This window comes from Argopecten irradians, chromosome 7 (assembly GCF_041381155.1).
Source record: "Argopecten irradians isolate NY chromosome 7, Ai_NY, whole genome shotgun sequence".
NCBI classification, from domain to species: Eukaryota; Metazoa; Mollusca; class Bivalvia; order Pectinida; family Pectinidae; genus Argopecten; species Argopecten irradians.
The window spans coordinates 12,871,892-12,884,135 of NC_091140.1; the positions used below are offsets into that span (position 1 = coordinate 12,871,892).

General features: G+C 35.4%; 1 protein-coding gene across 1 annotated transcript in view; it reads left to right on the forward strand.

The window, feature by feature from the left end:
• LOC138327587 (uncharacterized) overlaps window positions 1-12,244 on the forward strand; it is a 104,578-nt gene that overhangs the window by 57,010 nt on the left and 35,324 nt on the right. The window contains exon 3 of the mRNA XM_069273785.1: window positions 3,610-3,725. Coding sequence (XP_069129886.1) covers window positions 3,610-3,725 — 116 coding nt within the window. The remainder of the gene's footprint in view (window positions 1-3,609; window positions 3,726-12,244) is intronic.

Genomic DNA, 12,244 nt, shown 5'->3' on the forward strand with positions numbered 1-12,244 from the left:
ATATCTTTGCTTCGTGTTAATGGAAACAGTCCATTTAGATGTAAGCGACACCTTCTCTCTACCTGGGAGACCAGAAACTCTCATTTGTGTATTTACCAAGATAAAGAGAAAGTAGATACTTCAATATGGGTTAAACGGGCCACTCACGCTACAATTACACGCTAAATTCTGGTGGTACAGAATGTGATATTATGTCAATTGCTATACAATGCCTCGCTTAGTAGGTCCATTCACAATTCTATTGCATGGGTGTGTACTATTTTCTGTTTCATTCAAAACTTTGATTGAATGGTTTTTGTAATAACAAAATTGCCGAATGTACAGAAAATATATAATGAAATTTTCTCTTAAGTCAATAAACGGTGCACGCAATATTGGGTATCATTATGGGTAAGATCATTTCAGGTCACCTACAAATTGGTGACAACCTTTCGTTTTTCTAGCCGACTGTGGTGTAATGTAAATACAATCTATTCCTCTGTACTGTTTAATCTAAACTTGCACAAGAAAGGTTCTGATTTGGAAAGATATATAATATAGTTGGTCTGTGACTATACGAGCGTGTGTGTAAACACTGAGTCACACGAATGTTTAGCTGCACGATTCATTACACAGTGTTCAAGATCATTAGATTTGGTATAAGATCACTGTTTCCTGTCTTTTCCACGTTTTTCTTCTTCGTATAATCCCATGAATTGCACTGCACACTGTCATCCAATGTGAAGCCTGACTGATTTTGTTAGGGTGTTCAGTGCTTCGGTCTAACGTCCTGCACAAACTGCATCCGTTCGCCATAGTGGATAAGGTAGACTGACTCAGTAATTGTCAACCACAAGTATTCAAATATCACAGGTGCTGGCGGATTATTGTGTATTTACATAAGTAAAATTATCTTTTTAACTTAACCTCAATAATTTCCCTTGTTGGGATAAATTACTGTGATCATAGTTAAAATCATGTGCAATCAGTATCAGTATCGCAATAACAACGGGATCAAACGTTTTGCTGACTGTGCAATAGTCATGGTTGATGTTTGGTTAATGGTGGGTGTGGGTGCATGTATGACGCTAACATATTCGTCAAGTTAGACATTTTATCAAGTTAAGATTTATCACTAATGTTCAGTATATAGCCAAGAGTGATTGTGATCTAGGTACAATTCAACACTATTACTTTAGCGTATCGTTTTATTAATCTGGTAAAATGGTGTGTTGTTGCTAATTCAAAGTCTAGAATTGATATCAATTCTACAGCAGAATTGTTTTACAGATCGAAGGACTCGTTTGGCAGACTACGGTATATAATGTTATTTTACGTGCCGAACCAATAAAAGGTTTGAATGACTTGCCGGGGAAGCTATAGGGCACCTTGCGCCTAGTAATTAGCGCGGGTGTTCTTAGATCACAACACTACTCCTACCTATAATGTATAACGTTTAGTCGCTCAGATTGAGAAGTCCCCATAACGCCACGTAATCTAAATACAACTAGTCTATGTACTCGAGTCCGTGAAATTGTTCGATTGGAGTCAAATAAGATCGCTTATCTCATTTGATAGGTTGATAGTCTCATTTATTCCTAATATATGTATATAGTCGAACATGATACACGGCCACTTTGGAGACGGTCGTTTTTTTACTTTATTTAAATCGATATTTTAACATGTAACATTACCTATAGAGAATTAATGGTACCTAATTTATTTCTTTGTCAATCAAAATGTCGTTTTTGAGAAGCACGCTTTACAAATCGGTATACTGAATCAATTTATAGCGAATTTGTTAAAGACACGGACGAAAATGTTTTCAGTGTATACTTAATTTGGATTCTTTCCTTACCCGGATCTTGTGCATTACAAGTGCATTATTGTATCAAATAGCTCGCTTATTTAGTGTCGAGAAAGCTTAGTGGACGCCATTCTTCTGCGGTTCCCGTCACCTGGTATTGTATAGTGAAATCGCATTCCTCTATGTCCCGGCTTTCCCGCATAGTGTGCATAATTCGATGAACTGTCGATGTTGTCATTGGTTTGACATGTACTTTGTAGCACCTGGCAGCTTTATTTGTTCAATATATGTAAATCACTTGTCAACAAACATGGAGCAGGCAGAGGACTAAACATGTCACAATGAGGACCACCTTGTTTCACACTTACTACGAAGACAATGACCTTGTAACATTCTGGTGATGACTCAATATGACTTGTGGTTGTGATCGTCATTCATCTCTAACGTCTGCTCCACAACATGTCAAAATCTAAGTCTAGAAAAGTATTTCCGCCTTTTCACCTCTCGTGTGTTCACCAGAAACCAAACGACATAAGTAGCAGACGACCACTATCTACACAAGTCATTTATATTTCAATTAGTGCAACAAATGTGACAATGGTATTCCACTTGCACCTGAAACAGTGGCAGTCACGACTTGGTTGCTGAGCAATTGTCTATGACTGTATATGGTTTTTATTGTGTTATACGACTTCAAATTGAGATTGTTCACAATGGTAGTTGAATGCATTATCCTGCTGTATTTTAGTGAAACATGCTCCAAATAAAATCAAATGTTGTTACGGTAACGTGTTGTCAACATTATGACATTTACCTTACCCGAACCCCAGAGTTAATGAAATAGTAGATCATGCTCTTGACAATAACATTGCCACATAGCCTCTGTCCCATAGTTACATGAACCATATATAAACATTGAACTATAATCAAGAAACAATAAATTAACATGCATTGGCTTAGAGAAAGAGATTCAATACTTCCATGTAGAGAGGCAACATTGCGTTTGTTATTCGGTCAAATAGTAGTACCACATTTACATATACAAGTGTTGTCATTTGGGTGCCAAGGTAAATATATATATATATATATAAGTAAAAAAGAACCGTGTCCATGTGATGGTTTCCATATACATAAAAAGAAAACACAACTGTAAAACAGTTTTTTCCTCCCTATATATATAAACACGGATATATAAATAAATAAGTATACCAAAAGCTTTTTAATAGAGTTACTATATATACCAACCTTTGTATATAAAGTGACATCGTAATATAAAAAATACTTGCCATCGAATTGGATTCTGATCTATCACGCTTCATTGACTTTAACATCATTTCAATCTCCTCGATATAACCGTTATGTAGTTTATTTATTATCATATTGAGGTAACGATGAGAATGGAACTCGATGGTAGGTACACAGTCACGTCGTCCACTGTGACTTCACAGATGGCTATGATAGGGATCCATACAATTGTAGTCGTTTTAGATATGTTGGTACTAATTCTATAAACACCGAATAATAAGGAATTCCGTTATGATTAAACATATTCATTTATATCTTTTTAGGAACTAACCACTAGCCGTACCAAAAATAACTATATTTAAGATGTGCTTTAGATATCTTTTCGTTTTAAAAATGAAAATCTTTCTTTAAAAGGATGTTTGCAATGTATATTTCATATTTTGAAAGATAATATGACTAAATGTTTTTGGTTTCAGATTTTCAACCATGTGCATAGTTATGAAGTATTTTTTTTCAGTAAGATCCATTATCTTTGCAATTGGCCATGAATTTAATGATTTTATATTTTTACCTTGTAGCTTTGGACACTGAAAATGTGACGGTAAAGAAACAGGTATTCGAACTCCTATCCGCACTGTGTGTGTACTCTAAAGATGGGTACACACGGGCGCTGGAAGCCTTGGATAAATACAAGGTAAGGCTAAACCATTTTGTTCAAAACATCCTCAATATACTGTATACCAGCAAATTTTCGTAAGCGACTTGAATTCGCGTGTTTCCCAGACAAGTAGAAATCACGAAATAACTTGCCGAGATGAAAGTTTTAGGTGTACGTGCAGTAGATCCTTCTGATGCTATATCGCGAAATTATACTGTAGCAAAAATACGATGTTTAACAGTAATATTCACAGTCAAGATCACTACTAATTCCACCCACTCAGTTATGTAACGCTATATCGTCTTTGAAACGACACGTGTTTAACTATTCCCAGCTATGTGTATATCAGGTTAGGGACAACACATCTATCTGAAACACCTTCTAAAGTTTAGAAGGTGGTACAAAATCGTGATCCAGACTGGCGACACTCGTGAACACCTGTATCTACTGACTCGAATGATTTCCCAAACTAATGACTGACAAGTACAGAATTCATAAATTATACTTAAAACTCAGATTTCGTACAAATTTAAAACTTTATTTGTGTTAGGATATCGTAAGTTTATGACCCAGAAATGGGGACTAATACACAAGCTAAATAGCCGGAATCGTCTTTGTCATATGAAAAAGCATAAATAAAGCCTGGATTACATGATTCGTTTAAAGTTACTTTGTCCATACAAAAAGGATGGCTAAACTTAGCCCTGCGATTCGCTGGCCCGCATATCTGTATGAACCTAGGCCGCTTACACCATTGAAAAGTATTTTGTAGGATTATAGATATTCTTTCTCCTCAAACATTATCTTCTATACTAGGTCAGTGTATTAACTTTTAGAAAATTCGAAAGATCAACAAAAACTTTGATTTAGGTTTAGGGGTCAGCAAAGGATAAGCTTTCCTTCACAAACTTTTCAAAGGATTTATGGAACATGATTTGGGCGTCAGAAAGTGAGTAATGTTATTTTTTGTGTATGGGTGTTTTCAGGATCAATAAATCGACTGGCTGGTTAGCTTTAAAACGCTATAAAACATTGTTATTGATATCAACATTGAAAACAGCAACAAGCCATGGCGTGTATTTAGCCTATACAGTCGTAACTTGTTCGATTATTTATGTCATGTGTTGGAAACAAAATATTGGTAACTAATCGTAACGCCACAATACTAGTCAACATCATTAACCAAAAAACCGTTACCTCCCCAAGTTTGATTCATGTGATAAAAAGAGACATTTAAATCCATATCATGACTTGTATGTTTTAGATATTTAAAATCATCATATTAGTTTAAGGTTACCCTTATTTCTGAAGGCCAATATTGACATTCACTTCAAACCATACTCCTGTGTATTTTCCCAGCCCACTGATTAGCTAGCTAATCCTATCACTCGGGACTAGCGGGTTAACACTACGTCCGATACTCACGTCAGCTTCAGGACACCATTTATATACTGAACCTTATAGTTCATGACCTGTCAAATACAACCCAAATTTGAGTTCTAGCGTGAAATGAATTATTCTCAAAATGAAATTCTTTATAACACATTAATATTCTAATGTTAATGCAATTTTTGGAATAACAAATCTTAAAACTATGCATGAAGTGGGTGATGTATCCACAAAAAATGTTTAATTCATAGGAAATGTTGATAAATGTATGTGGGATGTGTAGAATATCTTGGTTTAAACATCGATAAGGTTTTTATGTTAAATATTCTTGACAGATCGGTGTAGATAACTCTCAAAGGTTACCGCGAATCTTTAAAAGGTCGATGATTTCTGCCAGATGAGTGTCGATGACATCTGATCCCGTGATCTGTGGTCAGTGCCACCGAAGTCAGAGTAGTCTGATCTTTGAAGGGCCACGGCGACCCCTCAAATACAAAGACTCGAGATAAATATCTTCTTTATTTACCTAAATACAAAACATCTTGTCGGCTTCCTTCTAAAATCTGATGCACTTGATTAAACTTGGCAAACTTCGTGTTCATCTTTTGAATCTCAGGTCAGTGTATTCCGTATGATAATTGCCGAGATGTACCGATAATTAATAAAGACTGAGATGTTCTGATAGGAAATCTCGCGAGATTTCGATGCACATGATGACTTTCTTTCATATTCATATTCTCTCACGTAGGTCTCAGATCATGATACGAACTCAACAAGCTGCAAATTTGGCAATAATTTTCAAAGCTTTTAACAGGCTTTTTACGATAACGCTACGAACTAGGTTCTTGTTAGTTGATGTTGTACTAGTACATTTTCCGTTAGAGGGCTTAAGATATAATCCATTACATATTTTTATGATCCATTAATATAAAATAACAACTGATGTTTGAATCTGATTGGACCCTTTGAGGCTTTAGAGCGGTAAAATCAACATGTTTGTGTACAAATTCACCCTTATCACATACGTGACTTTACATTTTTTCTCATTCATCTCTGGAAAATTTAATTTTCTAAAATACAGCCCGATATAGCTTTTAGTGTCCTTATATACATGAATTAATTAAACAAGTCGCTAAAGGTTATGTCCCCGTGTATAGGTCTCATTATTGAGTACGATTTTGTCGTCATCCACAAATAGGACCAAGTATATAGGTATATACAGTGACTCAGAAATACTACAACTAGTACAATTCCTATTTTACTAGAGTGTTTACAAAACGCCGGGGTTTAAGTCTTCTCTAAACTGCTGATGTCCAATACAGGCCAGTGTTTGCTCTGTATGGGCCCTATTGAACTGGGGCCTTTTGGTGGATATAACAGGTCGTTTTCTGTCACACCCGATGGTGATCGTATAGCCTGATCCTCCATACCCCTGACCTTAGTCCTAGATAAAGCTGACGTCATCGCACAGTGCTAATATTTGGTACTGTTTTGGTTCAGGTGAAAATCAATGGAATTGGTATCATCACTACAACTCATTGTAGTCAAAACAGGAATGATTAATTGTAAATGTATTTTTGGAGAGAAAAGGAGTGTGCGACCTAATTAAAGCCTATGGATATTTCGTCCTTCTAAAATCGTCACATATTAATGAACGAAACTGACCAAATGCGTCGTGTAAAAACAAGAGAAATTGACTGTTAAAGTGTTTCTACCATCTGTTTAATGCTTCAATCATTTAGCAACATTTAGGCTTCTTCTCTCTTTGACAATCATTTTTCTATACTTGGTGAAATGATTCATGTAATAATGCATACTTAGAAAGATTCTCAAAGTTTGGCAAGGACAAGTATAGGCATGGTACTGGAAACACTAAAAAGGCCTTGGGCGGCAGCCCATGTAGGCGTATAGATAGTAACGGTTTACCTATTTAATTACCGGGACCAAATTGTACGGCCAACACCATCCCGGTCCGGGACCTCCCTCGTGAGAAATATCATTACGAAAGTTACTACCTCTTCAACCTATACAGAAAGGACGAGCACCTTTCACAATGGCCGACTCACCTACTTGTAACACTTTCAATGCGGCGATTATACGATCGTTCGATCTAGTGTAATAGCTTCATTTTATCACCCAGGAGTTCAAAGGCACAAAATAGATAGCCCATCCTCTGAACAATATTCGGCTTGTAATCAATCAGTTTATTTACGGAATTTCATCCTTTTACTTTTCCCCGTTTCTATCATTATTTAACACTTACTGAAACTAATGTAACGCAAGATTTTACGATTAAAGGCATTTTAACAATGAATTACAATTGGGAATCTTTATGCTGAACATTTAATTAAGAGATGTGCCTCTCAAATATTTAATTAAACGCATAAACGAGCAGGGTACCTTCTTCCGAATATATTTATATTACAATTACATACGCAGGAACACTACAAAGGATCCCAATTTCCGGAATTAATTTCCTATTTTTATTAGAAACATCTGGTTGTTTTGGATTTAACTATGAGATAGTAATCATATATTCTAATGATGATGACTCTCACTATTATAAATGTTTTTATGGCTATAAAACATTGACAACGCTCGCCCTACGGTATACCTTGTGATTTAGCATTACATTCATATAACTTTGTCTAATTGAAGCTATTGTTAAATCTGTAAATTGGTATGTCGTTTTCTACTAAACAATTCTAGGAATCAATCCTGATTGTGTAATATCAAATGTCTTCCTGGGTAATTTGCTGAACTGGCTCAAAATTTCACAGGAAGTCGTACAATATCCCATTTTGGCAAAGATTTCCGGTGTCAAAAGGCAGGTGTCAATGTCAAAGATAGTGTCAAGGTCAAAGAGGGAAGGTCTCGATGATCATTTTTTTTATTTTTTTGCTCGACTCCAACATGTGGCTGCTCACGTTTACCATAAAGTGAACAATAACATACGTTATAACTTAGATAGATAGAAAAAAAGCGTTGTGAATGACACAGATAATCTTCCAGATTTAAGACATTATATGTGTTTAATAAGTATAGGGTACAGGGGACGATCAGACATAGGTTTAGTCGGGAACAATACAAGGAAACACCTAATATTTCGTAGTACTGGGGTGATAAATCACCGCATTGACACCTTCAGTGGAAATAGTTAACTAGATATAATTCATGACTACACACGTGCATCAGGCCAAGATCATCTGGCTAGATTAGTAACAAAAATATACAATGGTATAATACCACTCATATACGGTGAAGATGGCGACATTGAATTGTAGTGATAACACCTTGGTAGTCAAAAGAGTTCTATAGGGTTTGTTTCACCATCGTGCGGCGTGTTTTTACGTAGAGTGAGGTGCAATGTTTTTAAGCCTAAAAATGAAATTCAGTTGGATAGTAACAATAACTTGCATATCTTAGTTTTATTGTTTTAATATGCATTTTATGCATGTATTTGTCAGACTACCGAATAATTCGCTCGCGTATTCAAAGACGTATTCATCGAAATAGAATGTGAAAAGTTCGAAATAACAAATCATGAAATTTCTAAAGTCAGTTTTTTACCTGTGTTCAAGTCCAAACCTAAATTGCCATAAACCTGATATGACACAAGAGAAATTAAAAATTGAGACATGTATCATATCCATACGATTTCTTTTAATGTTATTTGATGACCTTTATCTGTAATGTTACACCTTCTAATATCTGTACTTATGAAGATCTATAACCTTTGTACTTATTGTTTCCCTTACGCCATTCACAGACACAATCCCACATAACACGTCAGGAATGTTAGAATTATCAGCTATATCATTACGCCAGTCTGACATCACAGACAGCTATGACGGGATGAGGATTAAAGTAACCCCTGTCCTTTTCACAAACCGGTTTGTCAGTCCCGATAAGTCGGTGAACAACCTTATGTAGAGACTGACGATCGTTATGATATACCGTATACGTGGATTTAACACCAATCGAGGGTGAAATAAGCAGATGTTTTGAACGAATGAACTTTGTCGAAATTTCACCATTGGTGCTTTTCAGGACATTTATACATTTCTTGTCTATCTACGAAGTGCACGTGGACATGATGTAGTGTTATTAAGTTTATCGTCATTTGTTCACAACGTTATTGTATACATCTTCATCAATCAACAAAATACATTGTAATAGTATATTTTGTATCTCGCCCACTGACAGAGTAGCACAGAGTATCATATATTACATAAAACAGACTTAAAATTGGTATATTTTATCAAACACCTGTTTGTGTTTTTCGAAAATTCTAATCAAAGATAAGTTGTACTTTTATATTATTAAACAATAAAACCTGTATTACATCAAAGACTATATCAAAGATGCAAAAACTCTTTAGCTGAATGGCTTCTATTGTTATTAGAATTTATTTGATTATGATTTTACAACGCACCTGTCCTTTCCATGCATTCTTAATCACTCGACATATTATTATTTGCACCAATCAAATAGGCGGTAAGAGGTGCCTGCAGGCTGGAACAGACTAAAATCTCCCGCCATGATAGCCCGCGTGGATCGCGCCGTGTTGTATCACTATTGCGCAATCGTAAACAGACCACATTGTCAGTCTGAGAGATACCGTAATGGCGGCAATTGTTAATTCTGATCGTATCAGCTGAGCAGTCATAATAATCATAATAATATCGTCTGTACAATATGGACTACTTAAAAGGGGATGGCGTAACAGACTTTCGTCACATCTTTGAATAACAACTTAAGAAATGGCATTTGTTGTTTTGACAATTTCTCCTTCAGACGAATCACTTTTGTTTATCACTGCGGGATCAAAGTCATATCAACAGACCGGTAGATTTAATAGAGATTCATGTCCACACGTCTCGCCCCAGTAGGTCCTATTCCTTACGTGAACAAGGCAATAGTTAATCTATTACGATCTAACACCTATTGCAATCGATATCAAAGAGAAATGTATCAAATTATATCGAATTTCACTGACATGACTTTATAGAAATTAATATTGAACCACCTACAAATATTTACACAAGTTTATGAATAAATCATTTAATATGAAGAACGTGTTTTTTATAAAGTAACACCTGCAAATAAAATAAAATCGAAGTTTAGAAAATATATGTTACATTTCATGTTTGAAACTATTTTATTTTTTGATTCAATGAACCGTGAAGAATCGTCACGACTTGATTAAGTCTCTCTTAACACATTGGAACAAAAGAATAATTCAATACCAGATATCACACTTTAACGTGTTAAACTTTCAAAAGCACTTTTAACTTTTCCTCTTGTTTCTAAAAAAAACTTGTGCAGTTACAATGATATATTGGCAGCATGAGCATGGGCTTGCGGAGATTATAACACGGATTAGCCCTGCATGCAATCCAAGTGTTAAATACCGAGCTGTTTTTGTAAAGAATCTGACTGGAAATCAGTACGACATTACGTATCAGTCAACAGAACTGATATATTTATCCATTCTTGTCGAGAAATGATCTGCTCAGCTTTTATGAACAGGAAAAAAACTTATGCTCGTAATTTGTTTACCTTAGCATCTGATAAGCTTTTCTTTCTACACGAGATATGTTTTCCTTTTGTCAAAAACTGTCAAATTTTGCTAGTTGGTTTAGAACTAAATGAGTACTATATAGAAGCAGATATACGCCTCAATGCACTCGTATATTTGAACGTGTTTCTTTTAGAGTTATTATTACTCGTTATGTAGGCTTCTTAAGATGCATTCGATGATGTGATAAATGGGATGGTTAACTTCAGAAATTAACAAATATGTATCACTATTTTCAATAAAAAGAGAAAACAACAAGTGATGCAATATGTACTGCAAGAATAGTGGACACTAAAGTGACCACCATGCTGGTTTTTCAAGGATAAGATTTACCCAACCTTTTATGTTTATAATTGTTTTAATTTGTTTAATAGATGCTTAGGTTTCGACAACTAATGACTTAGAGGGGTTTTGTAGTTCACATGTGTACTGTACGAGAGAGTAAAATACCATGGTATAGATGTGTATTCATTAAGAAGCGAAACATATTTTCATTCTAGACAGGTCCTTGATAACAAATATCCCATGTCGCCCATCACATGCTTACTGAGGTATGTGATTAGTCAAACTTCTGGCGTAGCTAATTAATAAAAACACGAAGAGAAGTCCTTAAGCTTTAAAATTGATATTCTTTTTTAATATTAATTACAATTAGCTATTCAGGAGCTAGGCTTCCTGTTCTAGGCCCTGACATATGTGTGTATGACATGTTGAAAGTGAAATGACATTTGTAGCCGCTAATGTAAAGTGTACGCTGACAAGTCGACACGAACGCTGCAGTGTTTATGTAGCATAAGCCACATAACCACAGCATCTATGGTAATTAAGACAATATGAAATTAATGACGTGATTCATAACACTATGCACGTGTGACCGATGTATGGAATGTGTGATATGGCGTCTTACACGTGAAGGGAAAGGACAATGTCATTATCAAGCATGAATCAGTTCTATCTTATTACCATAAAAGTTCGAACTCTCTTCTTCGGTGAGACCGGATGTAAACAATAGAGTTATCTCCTCTTCCTTCTTCTGTATTTCATCAATACTTCTCTCTGTGGCTCCAATTCGTCAAATTTCAAAGTAAATGGGGTACTTTACTCAAGAAGGCATATTTCAAAAAGGTTTCTTATGTATAAATCACAAAAGGCATGTATATATAGGCGACGTATATTTCCATTATATTGGGTTGGCTGAGATGGGCCCTAATGTACATTTGTACGTTAAGAAGCCTAGGACAAGAAAATAAAACTACCGATAAAGGGCAGCATGACATTAGCTTAAAGTTTTGTTTTACCAAACATTGTAACAGATATGGCTACATCTTTTTCATGAATTCAGAAATAACTTTTCTAAATTTGATGTTCATCGGCGATACTGTCATGTTATATATATAGCTGATTGTGCGATATGAGTACACAGCTTTATACTACTGTAGGATTCTTAACGTCCTCGGGATACCATCACGACATCTAAACATTTGTATAGGTGTAGGGATTGTAAAGAATACAAACGTGAAACTATCAGATTAAAATGATAAAACATGAGACATATTTACAGATGTGTCACGGCGAGATGATGGGA